The sequence below is a fragment of the Pagrus pagrus genome (assembly GCF_965226575.1).
Source record: "Pagrus pagrus genome assembly, chromosome: 3".
Taxonomy (NCBI): Eukaryota; Metazoa; Chordata; class Actinopteri; order Spariformes; family Sparidae; genus Pagrus; species Pagrus pagrus.
The window spans coordinates 21,283,716-21,305,299 of NC_140187.1; the positions used below are offsets into that span (position 1 = coordinate 21,283,716).

Here is a 21,584-nt window from a genome sequence, read left to right on the forward strand (position 1 = left end):
TTTTTAATCCAAAGCTGAAGCAGACAAAAGTACGGCGGGTGGAGCTGAACAGACTCAATGACAAGAAAAAAAAGACATACACATCTGTGCTTCCACTACAAAAAGTGTCAAGAGGGACAAAAAGAAAAAAAAACATTGTCACAAACATTCAATGAACATTTTTACAGTGAGAGATTTATAGGTGCCATGTGATGGGTAATGTGGATGTGATTTTACAAAGTGAAGTGGACCAAATTGACAACAAAATTAACACAATCATTTCCCATAATCCCAAGTGAGCTGGGAAGTGTCCTGTTGCATAAACAGAACATTGAAGAGGAACCAACCATCACACTCTGTATAAATGTGATGACAGCTTGCTGGTGGTATGTCAGATTCTGCTCCGGGACCAGGAGCAGCTCTTAAGTACTTTCTACTTCTTATCAATCCTCCAGGAAGTGTGGAGGACAAGTGTTGGAGAATACTGGCAATTCACCAGATCAGGCCCAATAAGCCTCCTGACAGTTACAGTAAGCTGGTGCAACCAACAGTGATGCAAAGTGATCGTTTCAGAAAGACCTCCAGAGCTCAACCAGTCTGTCCAAACCATGCATTCCTTAGAGGGTGTTACTGCTTACACAAAAACACACACAAACGATCCCTATAGTTGCTCAACATCTCTCCCAACACACTTGCAAACAGAAATCAACACTAAAAGGTCCTAGCGGTACTTCATGCTGACAAACACATCTGCATAGCATTAACCTGAAATATAATCTGGCAATGTTATAAATTCTGAAGCATAACATTGGTAAAAGCCTGAACAGAATGGTAGGTAGGGGTTAAAAGTAATTGGCTGCTTTAGCAACACTCAGTAAGGCCTATGCTAACATGTTCATAAAATCCATGAAAAAATACAGTATCCGTTGGCTCCTACTCTCCTATTAGCTACATGCAGGAGAAAGGTGGAGCCAGTTTTATGTTGCATGGCATCCGTCTCTGCCCTAAACCTACATACCTGAAACACAAGCGTAGATCAAAGGTAGGAGAGAGGGGCCAAGAGTGAGGTGCTCTGTCAGAATGGCACACGGCCCTTGTGAGTGCATAGGCCTCTGTTCGACATTCACAAAGACAAACTGAGCTGACAGACACTCCCAGGTCATGTCCCAGAAATGAGCGACTATCTCCAGCTACTTCCAACAGGCAGGGACAGAGTCCTTACATTCCACTCGTCAGTTCAAAATACATCTGCTTACTTTGCATTAACGTTAATAGAAACCTTCCCTTGCTTTTATTTTTGGGATTTAGCCATTTGATTTAACATTCACAGGTTTGGGGCTAGAGCTAGAACAGGGCTGTGGGGTGAAACAGAACTACTGCTAATGCTAAGGCTTCATGTCCTATCCCACCGTTTGAACCCCTCTGAATACACAACCTGATATTTGGGAAAGGAGAGGAGGGAGATCTCACCGATTCCCTCTCCTCTCCTTTTCTAGAATTCATAATCTCTTCACTGGTGTAAAAACACAGATAAACACCCTCTCTGTCAGAACAGAGTGGTGTGCTTGTTAAAATGGTAGAGTAATAAAAACAAACACTTCTACAAAACATTAGAATTTGCCATGAAAAATAAAACACTGAGAAAATCCATGCAATGCGACTCGTGTCGACAAATTATTGCTTCCTTTTTACAACCTGTGTTTGTATGTGCATGCATACGTGCATCTTTCAGTGGGCAGCAGACTGCGGGTCGTCCATGGTGTTATTGGCTTTCTTCCTCCGTTTCGTTAGCAGTGGATTGGACGAGTCCTCAATGGTCTTGATCTTGATTTGCTCATAGTCAACCCTCATTGTTGCCAAGGCACTGGTCATTTCCTCCTAAAAACAAATGACAAAAAGAAGCTCATTAGAGTTTGCTGTTTTTATATAGACGTAATTAGGCCTGGCACAGTTATTTGAGCTAACCATGATCATTTCACATAATCGCTTCCATTCATCTGTATAAAAACAGCTGGATAAAAAAGAACAGAACATAGAAATGTCATGTTTACGTCACTACTATAATGTTCCACCATTTGAAGTTTGACTAGTGCTCCCCATCCTCTGCTATGGTTTAATGGCACCTGAGTGAAGAACTATCATCACCAACTCTTCAGCTCATGTTAGACCATATATTTTTTGCTCTAGAGCTGCATAAAATGATCATGACAGCCAAAAACATCATGAACGTTTGCTCGGCAAGCAAAGCAGGTGCCAGATTGTAACTTCTGTCCAAAGGGAAGCTAATCAGGTTAATTTCAATTAAGAAGTTCTATGGCATAAGCAAAACCTCAGATATTTCTACAGGGAAATTGTTGATGACAGAAAAGATAAATTAACACCAACCTTATCCTTTTAAGAGTAAATAACAAATCAGTAAATGTAGTCACTAACCAGCATGGCATATGTAATGTGATTTCTGAAGTTAATGAAAGGTATTTTTTCTGATATAATTGGCTGGATTCATTTATCAATCAAGCATCAAGGATTAAAGCATGATAAGTGAAAGGTGAGAACTAACAATTAATGTAGCCATGATACAGGCACAGCGGTCTTTTCCAATATTTTCAGGCGAGCAAAACTGATGCAAAGTGAACCAGGCGTCTAACCTTGACATCCTCCCATGCATCCTTCTCTTCCTTTAGCACCCGGCTGGTGTGAAGTGGGGTCTGGGGAACCTCCATCGATTGCTTCAGGGAGACACGCAGATACACATCAACATCTTACTCCAATAGAAGGATTGTCAGCTAAAACAACTGAGTTGAAAGATGGCGAGAAAGTGAGCTAGAAATATGCCTGACTGTGCTTACATTGATCCATGGATGATTCATGAACTCTGTGATGGTCATCCTTTGTGTCGGCTCGGTCTTAAGGAGGGTCCTAATCAGTTGTTTAGCTGCAAAAACAATTATTATTTAAATCATTAAAAAGAAAAAAAGGCTCAACTATTACAGCCGCTAAACTTAAATTTAAAATCACACACTAAGAAAACACAGGTTGGTCCTGAGTGATGGTGCCAGATTTATTTAATATACTTTTGTTATATTTAGATTGACTGGCATATCATGAGGCATATAAAGTGTGTGTAAGTATAAGGAAGTGTGTCACGCAGAGTACAACCAATGCTTCCACACCCTTCTGTTACAGTTAGATATTGGTTAGCTATCAGTCGTCATGTTAGCTTCTCTTTTCTCTCTTAAACCTTTATATTACTCAGGAAATACATCATCACTTTCAATTGTAGTGAATCTGACTGCTGGTATCAAATAGGAGGTGAAACACCTGCATCAGTTTCAATTTCTTGATAAGACAAAAAAGCTTGTTTGACACGTTTGAGCAGATGTTTTATGAAGCGTGCATGAGAGAAACTGTGAAACTATGCTGACATGATATGAAGCAGGTGCTCCTTGGTTTGTCAAGCAGATAACTGACGTTTGAATTTTGTATGTATTACTCTTAAAGAGTAATACATTTCTCTATAAATTATATAATCCTTCACATAACTTGGGTTTTGAATCTCACACAATTGTCCAAGTTTACTCTTTTTACTGACCTTCCTCTGATACATCAGACCATTCAGGGTTGGGAAACTCATACTGGCCCATCCTGATCCTCTTCTTCATCCCCGGAGAGATGGCTAGACCATGGTTAGAATAAAAAGGAGGGTACCCACACAACCTGTTGAAGGTTAAAAAAGGCAACATTAGTTACAGCAACCAAAAAATAATCTTATGTGATAAAGGCTTTAGAAATACTAGAAAAAACAGGCTTACAGGATATACATAATGACACCCAACGACCACATGTCACATGACTTGTCATATTTCTCTGGGCCCAGAACCTCTGGAGCTGCAGACAGAAAAGTGAGGGTCAGAAGAGATAGTAGAGAAATGCGTCATGTGTGTTTATCAATACGAAACAAGTGTAGAAAATGAGAGAGTACAGATCCTTACCAACATAGTAGGGTGTATAGCAGGGAGTAGCTAAAGAGTTATGTGAAGTGGTCTCCTTGGCAAAGCCAAAGTCTGTGAGTTTAAGCAGGGCACTGGACCTCTTCGTGGAATAAAGTAAATTCTCTGGCTGCAGGGAGGAAATGGGAGGAGAACCACAAGAAATTACAGCAAGGCGTTATTTATCATCCTTTAAACCCTTCTAGCAGAGTGCTGAAATTTCACAAGAAAGAGCAAGAAAATGTGTCATCATAGGAAGTTATTGCACAAACCTTGACGTCTCTGTGTGCAATGTTGATCGCATGCAGGAACTGGATGGCCTCTCCTATGCTCTTCATGATGTCAGATGCCTCTAAAGTAAAGACATATAGGGCTGTGTCAGGAGCAGCAAATGTACAAAAATCACTTATAGGGGTTGCTTGATGTGGATCTTAGGGTGTCTGCTGCTTTATACGGTATTCAACAGGTGCCTGGATTTGTATGTGGATGCAGTGGTATATCCGAACCAGTGTTATGTAATGGTGTAATACAGTGCAGCAGTAGCAAGACTAAGAAAGGAAGTCAACAAAAGCTTATTACCTCTCTCTGTGAAGGCCTGGTCTCCTCTGTCCTGGATTCGACTAAAAAGCTCACCACCGTCCATGCTGCAAAAAAATAACATTTTAGGAACTGTTTTTTGTAGGCAGATCAACTTCGGATGTTCTCATTACTAACCTCAACCTTGATTCTTTTCTAGTGATGCACGATCTGTTATGACCCTGGGTCATTATTTTGTGTATACTGTGTATACTGATATGTCCCTCCTCCTCCTAAGGTGTGAGCAGTCTCCTCTGAGTGTGTGTGTGTGTGTGTGTGTGTGGGTGGGTGTTTGTGTGTGATTGATAGCAGGTTGGACCTGCTGATTGGCTAGATCTGGCTGATTGCCGACCCAGGATTGGTCAGAGACAGGAGAGGAGCCTTTTTGAAGCACCGGCTGACTGCAGTCTTCCCTCTCTCCACCTATTCGCCCACATCCAACTTGGACTGGTGTCTAGCTTGCCTGTTAGTTTTTTGTGAGATCCAGTATAAGTCAATCATCTGACTGTTGAAAATGTTGTACATAGAGAACTGTGTGTGGTAGCCGAGTAGGAGGGAGAAGCCTTTTATTTAACCCTTTTTCTCCTTCTTTAGGAGTTAGGTAAGAATTTGTCTTTTTGTTACTATTTTTGATTTGTGTTAGGAAGGTAGGGAGATAGACTCTTTTGTTTGTTGTGTTGGCTTTTGTCTCCCTCTGAAGCAGAATAAAAATGCTATCTTAAACATAAATGACCTGTGACACTGGCCTTCTTGGGAGTGGGAAGAATGGGGGAGAAGCACTTCATGTTATGTCTCTGTTTCCCCTAGACCAGGGGTGTAACAGATCACATTACATATTGACCCATCAACCTGATAATAGTAAATTGATATTAACAGTTATATATTGGCATCGGTTAAAAGTATTGCTGATAAATGGACATAATAATATGAAGCCAAATTGCTCTCAACAACTTAACAAGCACAGCATTTACAAACTTTGATACGGTGGCACGTTGAGTAGACTAGAGAGCCAAATAATATTAAATCATCCGTTTTTGCTCACTTTATCCGACCCCTCCTCACCCTCAGGTGTAAATAAGCTACAGGTTAATAACTTTGTGTTCACTCATTCTGTTAACATTTGAGGCTGTTTCTAGACCTACCATTTATGAAGTGCTTTTGAGGATAAAAAATCTGATATTATTTAAAGGCCATGTCGCCTAGTCTCAACAGGCCAATCGAGGATCAGAAACAACCAACAAACACACATTTGCATTAACATGCCACTGACTCATGTCTGGGCTATATGAGGCGCTGTCATGTGTGGTTGGGCTACAGTGACCCGGTCAGCCAGACACACTCATGGTCAATTGCAGGAAAGAAGACAGAAATAATGTGACTGAAGTCAATTTTTCCCCTTCTTCTGAGTGTGAGAACTAAAATTAGCGGAAAAAGGCTCTGGGTGCAACATAAATATCACTATACTGTAACCACCGGAACTACTGTAAGATCAAATGCGAAGGCAACATGACGTACTAAGCAAAAATAACTGTATGCCATGATGTAAGATCTTGCCTAATTGTGCAGCAGCTGTATGAAACACATCCGCCCTGCCAGTTGATTCAATGCAAGGAGGATGCACACTTTTATCTCTCTATGACTGGTTGCTGGTAAGCCGTATGTTTTCTTTTGGTTGACCAACACAGGTGATAGCTGTGCGAAACCAATTGAATGACTGGTTCATACCTTTGGCCCACTAACACGACTATGTCACAGGCCAGGTCAGCAATCTGCTTGCCATTTTAAAAAGCTACACAGAACAAAGTCACACCTTTTTTAAAGGGGGTTCTTAGTGGTGATTAATCAGCATCAGTATGCTAGTACAGTTCAGTAAAGACTGCACTACAATCAACCTGCTGCACACAAGTTCACGCTTTCACCAGGCGCATGACACATTATGTCGTCTGTATTTTGATGACTAAAGCTTGGTAATTCGCACTGCTACTCAGTTTTTCCAACAGTACTGAAAATTTGATGTGTGATGCAACTGATGGTTTGTGGGCGTGTTTTTGTGTGTGTGGAGAGACACATCAGCGTTAATTAAAGTAAATATGTTTTGGACATGAGAGAATGTGAAGAGTACAATTCTGAATATGTTTAAAAGCAAAGCGTGGGTATTTGTTGGCCTGAGAATAAGACTAAAAAATAAACCAACCATTTCAGATTCGCTTTCAAAGTTTGCCGACATGGTGTTGCTTTATTTGTCCGCTTTAATGCACAGTCACTAGCTTGCTTCACCTTTCTGTTTCTCTCTCTCTGTATGTCCACTCTGCTGACTTTCTTCTTCAGCAGTATGCTGTACAAAGTCACTGAAAAAACACACCTCGCATTTTTTATTTTTCCATACATGTTTTCGTTTTCACAACAGCAGATGAGACGCAAGTGGAGAAACCTTGTCATTAATTATGCAGCCTATCGAAACTTCTGAACCCAATGTGTTAGCGAAAGACATCGCAACAACCGGGCACGCTTACAAGCTGCAACGGCATAAGTAGTCCTACATTAAATAGGAGAGGTCACATCACAATCATTGTGTTTACAGGAGCGATGTTACAACAGAGAACAACTCTCTCTGTGTTTCTTTGCAGAGCATGTGCTAATGTGCGTAGACACGAAGGGTAGAGCAAAGGTGGATTGTCCACTAGTTTACTGACTGGGGAAGGCTTTGTTCTCTTGAACAGATAAATAAATTAAAGTAAAAAATGCTAAAATATTCTTGGGTGGCCATTCATGATCGACCTGCCAGAGTAAAGTCTATGTGTGGGAAACACAGAGGCACCTTTGGGAGAAAGGGCAACCACAGAAAAAGTTTTGAGTGCAAGTGTTTGTTTATGTTCTTTCTTTCTTTCTTTCTTGTAAGGACGACAGTATCACAACCATGTAAGATACAGTTGTGAAACTTTATAGGTGTGTAGTTGAGAGTGAAATGAAGGCCAGGTTTGAGGATGATTGTGGCCTCATGAGCTAATGTAAAAATGAATACTGAGTTATCATGGGTCAGAACGTACCTATCTTAAAAGGTCATTGCAGTTGATGTGATCCAAGCTTTCAGGGGGCGCGCCAGGTTTTGAAGCCAACTTTCATAGTGGCCAAACCGCGTAAAGGTCACGTGATGCACTGGGGCCCAAAAAATACTTTTTGCCATAAGCTTACATTGTGAAAGAAGGGTCTGTAAAGTTGTGTCAAAACCTCCATGAAATGACTCGTTTGACTATCGTATAGGAAGCCGCTCGGTCCAATGAAATTTGCAAAGTCTAGAAGAGTCACAAGATCAAATCATTTTATTTCTAGCAGGGCACTAAACCAGAGGTTAGCTGGCTTTGTCGGCGGAAGTCTCTAGTGCTCATGCTCTACGGACCCCACAATGTGGAAGATCTAGGTCATTTTAAAGCTGAGAAGTCGAGCCATTTTGGCTTAAAATGCCACTGAGCAGCTTTCATAGGAATGAATGGGGCTTTGCCTTCATAGCCATGTCAAGATCTTAATGCAACATCCTTGATGTGATCACATCGCAAGATGGTGTCTAGTTAATTTTTCAATTTTGACCTCAAAAAATGCACAAGTTGCATTTTTTGAATGCCATGTTTTAAGATGTAAACAAACCAGTATATAGCAAATTAAGAGCACACAACCTTTAGTTACAGTTAAGAGAAGACAGAATGGCTCATTATTGTAATTCTAGGATTAATATCCAGTATTCCCTCGATCCACTAAAAGCGTTTATTTGTAGCCAGATATTTACTAACATAGCACATAAACAACGAGTTACAGAAAAAATTCAAAGTCAAACAAAAAACTAATGGTTGTTCAGTGGAGTAACAGAGTTCAACTGAGTATGAGAAAATTCATACTCGATGCACTTCTTAAGTTTCATTTAATCCGTTTGCTCAGTATGACTGTGAGTTTCAATCATCAATGCCAATTTTGTGCGTGCGTGTGTGCGCATGAAAGCACAGACCGATTCTTCAGGCATACGAACGTTAAGGACCCGCCGACTCAGAGGCACGGGACGGCCCTGCTAAACCACAGCACACTTCAACTTCTCTAGATCACTCACTCACATGTTGAATTCTGCTGACAACGGACAGCACTTCGAGCCATATCTTTTGATTTTATGATGATCACGTGTGAGAAACCGCCAGCAGTGAGAAAACCCTCAGTTGTGCACACACTTCCTCACACTGGTCCCACAGTTTTTCTTCAGTGGTTGAAGGTAGAGAGGAACTTGAGGTCTCTTGACCCCACCCTCGCCCTCTTTGTTTCTGAAAATGCCTTGAGGTTGAGTGTGCATTCGCAGCAGAATAGATACTTAATGGAAGTGCTAAGAGTGCTCATCTAACACCATCACAGCAGAAACTCTGTAACACCCTGTCTTTCACATCTCAAGTACAGTGCGGAAACGACTCATGGGGAGGAAGGATGTAATGTGCTCACTGGACCGCTTAGAAAAAAAAACAATACACGAGGTGTTTTTGTATTTCGAAACCAACTGTTGTTCAATCTAATTTGTGAAATGTAACTACTGTTGCTCTCATTAGTAGAGCAGAGAGAGGCACTAAGATGAAGCACTAGAGAACATGCATCAAGTGACATCTTTCGGACTGTCGCGGAAAATCTGAACCGAGTCCTTCTCAAAGAAATTCATAGTCCAGCAGCTGCCCTATCATATTACTGAATTTCCTAAATTACAAAGGTGTCTTGACATAATGACATGGTGACCCTTTACACAATGTGGGAGAATACTTGAACAGCAGAATATAGGTCATCACTGGTCTCGATTTATGCAGTGTCAAAAGGAAAGGAGCTTGAATAGTTAAATCTCAAATTTGCTGTGTTTCCTCATGCAAAGTTCTACGAAATGTTTTAGTTTCAACAGAACTACTTGTTTCTTTATTGGCATTTCATGCTGAGTTTTCTCAAGGAAATTACTCATCAGCTGCAGCATTTCTGCAGGAGTGTGGAGGCAGATAGGTCAACTACCTCTGCAATGTAAAAGGTAACCACAAACCCTTAATGCCTGCACGTGTGTGAAGTTGATGCAGCTAAACGGAAATATAGCAGCAAGGAAAGGACTCATTTAGAAGAAATGGGTCATTTTCTCTTACAATAATCAACATGGCTGAAATGTGTATAGAACTATTGAGAAGGCAGGATACTCATCATTTAACCTTTGCTCAGGATAAGAGAGGCTTTCTCGCACGTGCCTTCCCAAGTCTGGGAACTGCACACTAATTACCAAAATATTTGATTCAATGTAGAGTTTTGTAAAACGAAAATGTACTGATTTAAATATTTGAATCTAAATAATGGTTTTAGCTCTATGCAAGTCCCTGCACTTTTTGGAACAACACGGTCAATTCAAACCATATAGACTAACCCAGGTTGAGGGTTTAAGTAAAGCCGTAACAGCTGTGGTATCTCACTTGTAAGCCAGCACAGTAACACTGATATATGTAAAGGATTTTACTTTTTGAAACAGTTGTGTTGTGGGTTTTAAGCCAAAAAATATGTCTAGGACATCCTTAACAGCCCTTCACATGTCAAAAATATAGCAATTAAAATGTTGTTTAACATTTTGTATACTTAAAAACAGACAACTAGGCACCTTTAACATGAAAATCATAAAAAACCACACTGAATGGGTTCTGCGGTTATCAGATGCTCCAACAGTGAACTTTGGAATTAAAAAGGGAAGCAAAATCCACAAGCCTCCACCATAGATCAGTATGCCAGCTGGAAAGGGGCACTCTGCATATGAATTGGACGTAATTACAACACAAGAAATCCGACACTTGGTGCTTTTCAGTCATGAGCGAGCAAGAAAATGCCAGCTGGGGTCAATAACTTACAACTTCAACATCCAGACTGTGGCGTGTGGACAAAAGTAGCACATTCCTTTTAAGCCCCTGTCCAACTAATTGCTCACTACTGTTACGAGGCTGAACTTCCACATCCACAAGAGCATTTCCAACTGTGACCAAACAAACTACATCTGCTCTTAATTCCAGTGAAATGCCCCAAAACCAGCAAGAGAATAATCAGCTGCATTCATTTATGCTAATATTATTCATCATTATTTGTGATGTGTGTACGTGTGTAAGTGTGTGTGTTTGTGTGTGTCTGGAGAGACACACATCTGTACACAAGTTAATTTGTTTTGGAAAGGAGTGTGTGTGTGTGTGTGTGTGTGTGTGTGTGTGTGTGTGTGTGTGTGTGTGTGTGTGTGTGTGTTCACTCACCACTCCATGACAATAAGCAGACACTTCCTGCCCTGATAGAGGTTCTCATACACATCAATGATGCGCACAATGTTGGAACAAGGTGACGCCCTCCAGTGGAGCTCCACTTCTCTACGGGCCTTGGTACAATCCTGCAGCATCTGGAAGGAAGGACAGGGACAAGGAGGGTGAGGCTGATTAACAATCATGGTTAACATCATCATCAGCTGTTCCATCATAAAAGATAGTACAGGTTAACATTATTAAGGTGAACAAGTGACATGAAACCTATTACAGACCAACTGGATACCACTACTTATTCACATCAGTAGTTAACACATAAGGCAAAGGTGCAGTGCTGCCATCAGCTGGTTGAAAACATGTTAAGTTTTTACACTCCAGTTTTGTGTGAATGTAGCACCCTCTCTGTGTCACTTGGTTATTGCACCATTCAACAAAAGCACCTGCAATTTCGATGATTTTGTGTCATAAGAAAACAGTTTAGCTACTCATTGCTGCTAAATTATTAATCCATGACAACAAAATGTTACTCTGACTCACCGCCTTACACCAGGAAGTCAAACTAGAGTGTCAGTGTAAGTGTTTGAACACTTATCTGCAGGAGAAGTGTTTCTCAAACACTTACAAATTCAGCATGCTGCTCAAGGACACTCAGGATCCCTGGCCTTATGGTACCTGGCATGACTCAGGCCTTATGGCAAGGTGTAATTAGATTCAGCATCCCGCTTCTTGCAATACTGAATTTTAAACAAGCAATTTTCAGGTGTGCACATTGTTTATTACCCCAGTAGAATCTAAAATTATTATATTCATCAACATAAAGCCGTGGTCATCTTAGGACAGTCATTTCCACAGCTGTCTTTTCTATAAAATATGATCCGAGGGTGCACACAAATCAATTTCTTTGTTTGATGTAAGAGGTATGATTATTGAATACACATTTAATTTTATATTTCGCCATAATCCCTATTTGCTCCTTTTCTTTTTCTTTTTTTTTGGTGAAGCACTTTGAGCTGCAAGGTTTTTTTTTCCTTTAAGGTCATGAGACAAAACAGAATAAGCAAGGATTTCATGCCATATCTTGACTATAACTACAGACATTCTGTGCACAAAACCAGCCATTAATATGCAGGGGGTAAGCTGTCTTTTATACAAATAAATGTTTAAGCTGTCATTTATACAAATGACAGCTTAGGACATGTTTAGGGCATGTATGACATGTATATAACATAATTACAAAATTCGATACCTAATAATGTTCATGTCAGTAAAAACAGTCAACAAGTTACTAAGAATGAGTTTTCAAATTGGTACCCCTTTTCAGTAAGCAGAAGAACTTACTCATGACAGGGTCACGAATTATTGCCAGTTGTAAATAACACAGCTAATGCCATGTAGACTGTTACGGGAAACTAGCAGACTCCTTTTCAGTAGTAAAAAGAGTGGCTCGGTCAAATGTAGGCTTGAACATCTGAACCATTAGCTCCAGCCCGTCTCAAAGAGTAAATACAAGATAATCATCAGGAGGCAGCATTGATTACACAGCTAAACCTTAAAAACAAGACTGAAATGAGATTGTATCTGAATTGAAAAACTATAATGCAACGAATCTGGCATGCAATTTTCCATATATTTTTTTGTAAAATGTTTTCCCTATTTTTTGGTGTTGTTTAGATCACCAGCAGAAAGCAGCAGCCAGAGGTTTTCTTTCCTAAACTACATATCAAAACACAAAAGAAACCAGAATTTTGACACCAAGTATGAAGAAAGTGATTTTTTACAACTTTTCAATCATACAACTGCTTAAAGTAAAAGTTAAATATAAAGTTAAATAAGCGCTAGTGTTTGTTTACAGATTTAATTATAGGATATACAATAGTGCAAGTAAAACCCTAAAATATCCTTGTCAGTCAATGGAAAGAATTTGGCCTTCTGTAGCTTCGACAATGAGCCATCGTCTGTCCATCTCATGCTGGATTACATTCCAGCCATGCCCACGATCACAACACAACAGTGGGCTTCGTTCCAGCGGGCAATAAGAGTCGGGAGAGACAGACTCTCCAGACTGCTGTCTGACCTGGCACACAAGACTGTCAGGTTACACAAAAAAATTGCACAATACACACAGTACAGTGTTGTAGCCTGGTTACTGTGATGCAGCAGGTCAGTAATATGAGAGTTCTGGCAAACCTCCAACCTCATTTTTGAAAGAATTACTTTTTTATTTAATCAAAACTGTATTAGTGAAAAAGATACTGCTTCCTGATTTTGTTTGTTATGTGTGTGTGCGGTGGGCTAACAGCGCAGTAAGAGGACTCTGAATCAAATGCTCAGTGGTGCAACATAAGTTAATACTCAAATTCTAGAGGCTAAAACCCTGCGTATACAGCAGAAAAATCGTTTTTCTCAAGGAGAAATCTAACTGGGAATAGCAGGTTTCCCAATGAAGGTATTATCTAGACCTGGATATGACCGTACTGCACAGCCTTGCTTCTTTTTTTGCCCAGTGGCCAGACATCTGTAAAATTTTAGTCAGGACACCTCAAATGACAAATAAGGCCAATAATGACTCTATTACCGATTTCGAAGGTTTTATACATGTAAACCTCTCCTTGAGAGGAGAAAAGCGACTCAAAAATATGTGACATCATCATAATGTGAACTCTATGGGCAGAACAGGAACTTGTGGGCAGGGCCAGCAGTAGAAACACTACCGCTTATATTCACTGGGTCGCACGTCGGGAATTAAACCTAGAAGCTAGAAACTTTTTTGCAGTACATACTGAGCAAGCAATTTTCATTAGACTGAATAAACGCCCTCTTTGGGTCCAGTATCTAGTCCTATTGTAAATCTATGGGTTTTCCTGACCTCGATTACAGAAACCAGGTTTTTTTACAACACATTATTTAAGAAATCAGGTGACTGCAGAAAGCCCTGTAGCCTGGTTGTCCATGTAAATGCAAATGACTGTTCTGGGCCGACTCCTCTACCCAGCACCAGTTATTGTCAGATCATGTTCTTCTACTCAGTTGACTGAAAGCACTCCACCCAGTTCAACCAGGACACACTTCAACCTACAAAGTACCTGACCTCAAACCCACTTTAGCTGAAACTAGAAAGTCAACACAAGACATAAAACCCTCAAGTTCTCTGTTCTCATTTGTGTTTGTGTACCTGTTCTAATATAAAACAAACAAATACGGCTACAGCCTGTTTGTTTAAATTTAACTTAAACGCAAATAGATGACATCGATGTGAATGTGAACAACAAGTTATTGAAAAATATATTGAGATTAAAGCAGCGCATTATCATAACTGCTCAGCTCAAAACAGACAGGCCACATTAGGATACATCTGTGAGATTATTGCTTTTCAAGCAATTATTTTGAAAGATATTATGATTGTAATATGACTCCAGACTAGTGGGAATGATCATTTTTGGATCACAATTTTCTATTTTCACTGAAAAAACTATTAAAGTCATGGTTTGATATTTGTTGACTTTTGTACGAAAAAAACATGTTTTCTAACATCTAGAGAACAAGATTTTAGGACCAGGGCATCTCTGCAGCATTAAAGTACTTCATTATAATTCTGTTTAGACACATTTTACCTTTATTTAAAAATGTAAGCAGTTGCGATTTGGATATTGTGATTGTATTTCGATTAACTTTGCAGCCCCAATTTGAGAGAACAAACAATTCTGACCTATACATCAGAGTACTCTTGAACATTTTTGAAAGAATACTGGCTGCGGCTATATATAGGAGTATTGATCACTATGATTGATCAGTGTTATCTTTCCAATATAAAAGTAAAACAAGGCAAGGAGAGGGACATGTTTTTGACTAGCATATTTACATCTGAAGTATTAACTTCAGACTCCTAACCTCAGCTTCAGAGTTTCAGCAGACCTTTATGAAGCCTAAAATTAAGCCAGCAGGATCGACAGTAAAACTACAAATAAAACAAAGTTCTTAGGTTATTGAAGCTTCTGCTATAAACTAACTTCATCTTCACTACATTAATATTTGATGCAAGTGATTTTCACTGTTGCTCTGACCCAATTCCAAATTTTCATGACAATTATTCCATTTCAAGGCGAGTGAATGACACTTTACAGCTCTTTTAATGAAGCAAAGAGCATTTTTAAGTCTTTAAGTTTAAAAGACCGACGCCTCAATTCTCCAGCCTCTCTCACAGCAGTGTGAAACTCAAGCACATGTAAAGTCCAGCCAAGTTTATTTTCACATGCTTTGTTTTTACATTTATATAAAGGGCTACAAAAAGGGTCAACTCTTTGTTCCCGTCTGTCACTCTTGAATACCAGATGTTTTGAATGCTTTATCGCTTTGGCTACATTTGGTTTACGGAGTTCACAACAGGCAACACTGATCAGCTACCAAGTTGAGACAGTCAGCTTATGAACAGCATTTTTTTTTATCTCAAAAAGCCACCAAAGTGTTACTGTCCTTATGTTGGTATCCATGTTTGTTCTCAAGGTTTGATATTATGACAACTAGTGACAATAAGCTCTGCATCTCGAAGAAGTAAAATAGATACTGTTTGCTCTTTGGATGTGACCGAATACTTTATTTTGTAGTAATTTCTGTCCTTGTGCAGCTGTTAACACCTGAACTTCCCCTCTGGGTGATCAACAGAGAAAGGAAAAAACTATGACAGGAAATTACCAAAAAAGGAAATTAACTACCCATGAATGATAAGACAGGTGGACAGACAAGAAAGACAAGATTTCACAGACAAAAGATTACTTCCAGATTTGTACTTTCGTCTTTCGTCGATGAGGCTTCAGTCTAACACACATACTTCTAATCTGAGTCAGAACATCCCGTTTTACTTAATATTTAATCAATAAATGAGGTTTCTACTTATGCACTGGCATGTTGCATAATAGCTTAATTGACATTAAAACCAATGGTTTGAGGGGCGAGTGACTGACCAATAATAAGTGACTGTCTTTGTTACCAGGAAGAGTTGGCATGGCGTAGTTGAGTATTACTCTGCTTTATCTCAACAGTGAACACACAGCAGCACAGTTCAACCACCCTTTGGGACAAAACAAACAAGGGCGGGTCTTTACTTTCTGCGTCACAGCGGACTGAAAAAAACTCAAATAAACACGTGACCTTATGGACACAAACAAAGGAGGCATAGGACGGACCTGAAGGACTGTGATCCAGTCACACTTTCACCCTCTGTGATGTTTTGACATAACTTCAAGTGCCACTAGTTGGCGTATGATTATTTAAAAAAAGTTTTTTAAAGAAATAGGTCATTTAAAATTATTTTTAAAATCATAAAATCTAAATGTGATAATCCACTATAACAACATATTTTTTAACTGAAAAGATAATCATTCTGTTTAGTTGGACCTATTCAAAGTATGCTAAATCCATCATCATCACACTTACAAAACCTAAATTTATATAGTCACACAGGCATATGTAAAATTGATTAAAATATAAAAAAGAGGCTCAGTTTAACTTTTGATACAAAATTAATTTAATAATAATGGACCAACAATAGCATACTGTTTGTTTTATCTCAATCTGGTATGTAGTAGTAGTCCTTTCTTCTGAATATGCTTCTCCTGGACAGCATACGGTTTATACTTTCCGCCCCAGATCGCATTCTTTTCTCAGTCATTTGGGTTATTGATTGAGTCAATTGATTTTTAGGATCAATGCTGTCAGACTATTTTTGCGCTTCATCTATTTCAGGAAACATCTTTATCGAAATCTTATTTCGAGAAATGACAAATTGCCAGTTTTATTATATTGCCTTCAAATTTTGGCGACAGAGCGATTAAACACCAGTGTAGACATTTCCACGTCTCTCTCAGGCATTAGGGTAAAATGTCAGTATAAAAACATGCAGCTGGTATCATCTCCAGAGCGTCTAGCCTTAGGCAAAAAAAACATGTTTCAGCACACTGGTCAAAACCACAGATGCACCATGAAATAATTCAAAGGAAAATTCTAAAATCAGACTTTTGCTCATTGCAGATATACAAATCTCTGATGCATCCAATGACTCACCAAAGTTCATGTCAATTTTTCTCCTCTAAAAGGTCTGTAATTGCTCTACCTCATAGCTTGCTATCACAGGCTCATATTTGTTCAACACTTGAAGTAGTCAACAGCACCACATCAGGTCCATGTGGGGGTAGGTACCCAGACAAACTCCCTTAAACATCTGTGTGGTTAGAAGGATGGGTAGCAATGGCAAAAATACTGTTCAGATGTCTAATTGCACATTGGGTTTCTTTGACTCATGAATTAAGGCCATAAATCAACATGCTTTCGTTGAGTATCATTTGATTCAAAGTGGCTTCCAATCAATCAATGCAATGCTATTGACTCCTAATCATTGCTAGCTAATAGCCTTGTGGTCTCTGAACCAACTGTAATACTGTCTAAATAGACGTGTGACTAATAAGTAACTGTATCGTATTAATTTTGGATTTGCTGAGTTACACACGGGACGGTTTATGTTTGGAGATTCATTTGTGACCCTGATGTCAAAGAAGAACTAAAAGATAGATATATGTGCTTGCATTCACTGGAAACAAGAATCATGTGTCGGAACCAATATTAGCGCATCTAAATTTAGCAGACTTCCCTCCACAAACAAAGACTTCACACTGTCGACTCAACACATGCGCAATCGTATACGCACACGAGAAACACACCCCCGTCACCTCTCTGCTGGTGCTAGTGTGACTGCATGGCCCCCATCTGCTGTTGGCCCTTTGAGGCTAAACAGTGAAGCTTGTGGAGAAGGAGGGAGACAAGGGGGGCAGATGGGCACACAATACGCTTCCTCTAGGAAACACAAAAGCTCCCAAGCCCGGGGCAGGACAGGGGGAGGCGGGATGGGGATGGGGGTAAGCTGAAGGAGCACCCATCCTCCACCTGCCACTCGTGAGCCAAGGAAAAGTCCAGGGTTGATGTAGTAAAACTAGAAAAAAACAAAAAACAACAATCACACAGAGGGTGATAGGGCATCGAAACTCTGAGGATAGAGATTATAGTGGGGTGACAGGTTAAGCTTGGCTCAATCAGAAAAGCCTCTTAACGTGACAAAAAGGGTTAAACAACAACCTACCAGATGAGGTATCACTGTATGTGTGTGTCAATGCGAACTGATCTGATTAAAGACATCTGCTAGGCCTCACAAGACCTCCACATATACATATGTGAGTGTGTGTATACTGTGAATCAATCACATTGTGTGTGTCAGTAATGTACACAAACAACTGCAACTTTTGTCTGGTTCGATTACTGAAATTAAAATGTAATTGTGACCTTGGCTAACATGATATCTGTGTGTTCAGTTGTGCCAATCAGGCCCCTGTAGTGAAACTGTTGCACGTGGGTGCAAAATGATGAGGTTAGACAGTGCAAAAATTTAACATGAATGGAATTTTTGAGGGGGCAAGATTTCATTTATAGCTGATGCAAAGATTTAAATTCAACCTGAACTAGTCTATGCATATTAGGTATCCTGCATGTCCTCTATGATTCTATGCATGCTATGTGCTTTGGCCAGTAATTCAATTTTCTGATAGTATTTATTGCCCTACTGATCCAAAATTTGTTTCTAGTTGAGCTTCTAGTTTTACAAATGCTTTTAAATCTTATTATGGTATAATCATTGCCATTAAATTCCGCTTTATTTCTCTTGCAGTGGCAGTGCTTTCCTTGCTGTAACAGCACACTGTTAGATAAATATAGAACAACCCTGATTTCACTTCATGAACATACAGAAACAAAAGGAAAATGGAGTGAGAGGGGAGGGACTGAAGTTTCTGGTAAGTTCTGATGTCAGTCAGTCTCAGCCTACACAAACACAAACAGCTACTCTCCACACATACAGCACAGGTGGTGCTTACGCTCCTACAAAAACACTCCAGTTATTAGTTGTGCCACTAATCCTAGGTAAAATTTAGTTCCCAGCCATTTGAACACACCTTAGAGACACAAAATCATTGTATTATAAATGACCACTGCATGCTTTGAAAATATCCTGTCAGAAACAAGATCTGTTCAAGTTTTGTGAGTCCTAGCTCTCAAGACAGACAGATGTCTAGTTTGCAGGTGAGTATCTTCAGCCAGCAGGTGTCCTGGCACACAACATACATTCTTAAAAAATGAGTGTCTGACAGGGGAGTGGAAATGAGAGTGTGACATCTGTATGACACAGAAACAGCTGTCTCACTTCCTGACAAAGGCTGGAAGATTTGCTTGAAAACAAAGAAGAAGATGGAGTAGGGTCTTTTCAGAGAAACAGCAGAGAGACAAAGACAGATGAACATAATTAACTACATAAGTGAACTGGAGAGTAGAGACTAAAGGCGTTTGTCATATTTTTGACAGCCTTTACCTATCTCTGTCCCTTTGAGCTGACTTCACTAACTTCTCCCTTTTGACACCTTATGATTCATGGTGTGAATCCCCTACAGGCCCGATGCAACAGATAATGCTAGTGGCTTTACTGCAATAAATACAAGCAGACTGGTTTGTTATCAGCTGCATTGAAATGACAGGGGGTTCACACAGAGATTTGGCCTTTTGATTAGTCGTGTGTCTGTGTACAAGTACAGATTTACATAGTATGTTTTCAGACAGACTAAATACAACTGGTCTGTTACATCTACCAGGCAACCAGGTAAGAGTTCAGGAGGCTACTAGGCTGACTCATAAATTTGTCATTTTCACACTTCAGTTTTTGTCCTGATTAAACAAACAAGATAAAACAAGTTTAATTGGTAAAGGTCCGTCATACCATATGTAATATTGTCTCATCTAACTCTGGGAAAGAAAGCAAGTGAGCTTTTTTCCCAAAATGTCAAACTATTTCTTTCATGTAAAAATGTGTTCAATTGTCTTTTCCACAATCTTAGAAGCTAAGGACACGTCTGTTTTTCATACAACCAACTAAATCAATTAGGTGATCAAAGGACAATTTCAATGATCAAGTTTTGATCACACAGAGAAAACATCAAACTTTTGCTGACCACAGCTGCCAAAAAGTGAGGATTTGCTCGCTTTTCTATGCACCAACCATCAAATTTTGCTTCAAATTAGCTTACTTTTGCAGTCTAATGTTCATACAAGAGCAACAGGAGTGTAGCATGTTAAATGAATGAACTTTGGAAGAGAGAAAAACTTTCACTTCCCTTAACCGTTAACACCATTCAGCACATTGCTTCCTTATAAAGGAACAGATCATGAGACCCAGGCAAAAAAAACATACAAACAAAAAAAAAGCTGGAGTTGCTGTCCACCATATATAAAATCATGATAATATACTGTAGTTATGTCTTTTTAAACCCATTAAGGAAGTATTCTCAACCATTCATAAATAAGTGTGACAGAGTATGACAGAGTGCTGCATCCGCTTGGAAACTACTCTGTATCACAGATATAGTTGGCTGGCTAGTTCTGGGTCCATCTATCACAACCACAATACCACATCCTTCCAAATACACTACACCCAGCAAAACAGGGAGGTAACAGAGAGAGAAAAGGTCGAGGTGGGGGTGGGTGGCTAACTGCACCCAATCACAGACGATATAAATTGCAATCCAGTAACTCATATTAAGTCAAAGGAGCTTACAACACCAAGATAAATGTTTGTCAAAGGAGCTTTAACGTCAGCTAATCTGTTTGTTTGTGACAAATGTCACAAATATTTTCACAGTAATCTGAAGGGAGAAATAAGATCTTATGGCAGAAAGTGATTTGTCACAGTCTTGTCATAACAATTTAAAAAATACAGACCTGACAAGCTGTAATAGTATAATAATAATTCACTGGTCATTTAATTATAGCCAGTCCAACATGTACCAACTATAAGCACTGCAACCACTGGACAACAGAAGAAATACAGAAAGAAGACGAAAACACATAAGTAAAATGGCTTGATGGTCTCAGTCTGTATATGGCTGTAACTGTGCGCCAAATAACAAATAAGTAGTCCAGTCACTGAAGATAAGGCAAACTTTCCTCTATAAACAGACACTAAGACATGGTTGTGTAACACCTAGCCAATCAATGTGGCACTCCTTGTTCAGACATTCACATATGAAAACTGTAGTGAAAGTCTTAAGGACAATTACTGATTTTATTTCAGCTTCATACCACATCCATGTAGAAGTTCCAGTTGACCAAAGTGTTTTGTAATTTGGAAAATCATATTTGTGGTCTTTGGTTCAAATACAAACTTCGATAAGTGTATGAACTTTAAGACTTGTCCTCAGGGCAGGTGGCAAGGAACACGCTAATCCATAGTAGCCTTAAATCCATTAAACATAGTGAAGTACAATGTTAGACATTCTGTAACCGATGTTTATTTACATTATCATTGGATAATCAACTAATTATTTTCCCCAAATAATCATTTTGTCTGGAAAATATCAGAAAAAAAAGTTAGAATTTCCAACATCCAGTTGTCAAAACCCCAAAGATTCAGTTCAATCACTCACATGACAAGGAAAAGCATCAAATCGTCGCATTTGAGAGGGTGCAAATTTTGGCATTTTGCTTGAAAACACCCCAACGGCTAAACGATACCGATACTATACTACTATACGATACTAATTTGCAACTGATCTCCACATGGAGCTTCCGTACCCTGCAGAAAAGGTGTGGAAATGCATCTTGGTCTTATTGAGATATAGAAGAGTTACATATTTCGCTTTAGAGTAGGGCAGTTGTTCAAAAGTACTTTCTCTTC

General features: G+C 39.4%; 1 protein-coding gene across 1 annotated transcript in view; it reads right to left on the bottom strand.

Moving 5' to 3' along the window:
• The window catches only part of mapkapk2a (MAPK activated protein kinase 2a), a 29,248-nt gene continuing 7,664 nt past the window's right edge, over positions 1-21,584 (bottom strand). Inside the window, exons 2-10 of the mRNA XM_084348760.1 lie at positions 10,823-10,962; positions 4,548-4,612; positions 4,241-4,320; positions 3,972-4,098; positions 3,792-3,867; positions 3,572-3,696; positions 2,829-2,914; positions 2,628-2,708; positions 1-1,857 (exon numbers count right to left, since the gene is read on the bottom strand). Of these exons, the coding sequence (XP_084204886.1) occupies positions 1,708-1,857; positions 2,628-2,708; positions 2,829-2,914; positions 3,572-3,696; positions 3,792-3,867; positions 3,972-4,098; positions 4,241-4,320; positions 4,548-4,612; positions 10,823-10,962 (930 nt within the window). The 3' untranslated portion in view covers positions 1-1,707. The remainder of the gene's footprint in view (positions 1,858-2,627; positions 2,709-2,828; positions 2,915-3,571; positions 3,697-3,791; positions 3,868-3,971; positions 4,099-4,240; positions 4,321-4,547; positions 4,613-10,822; positions 10,963-21,584) is intronic.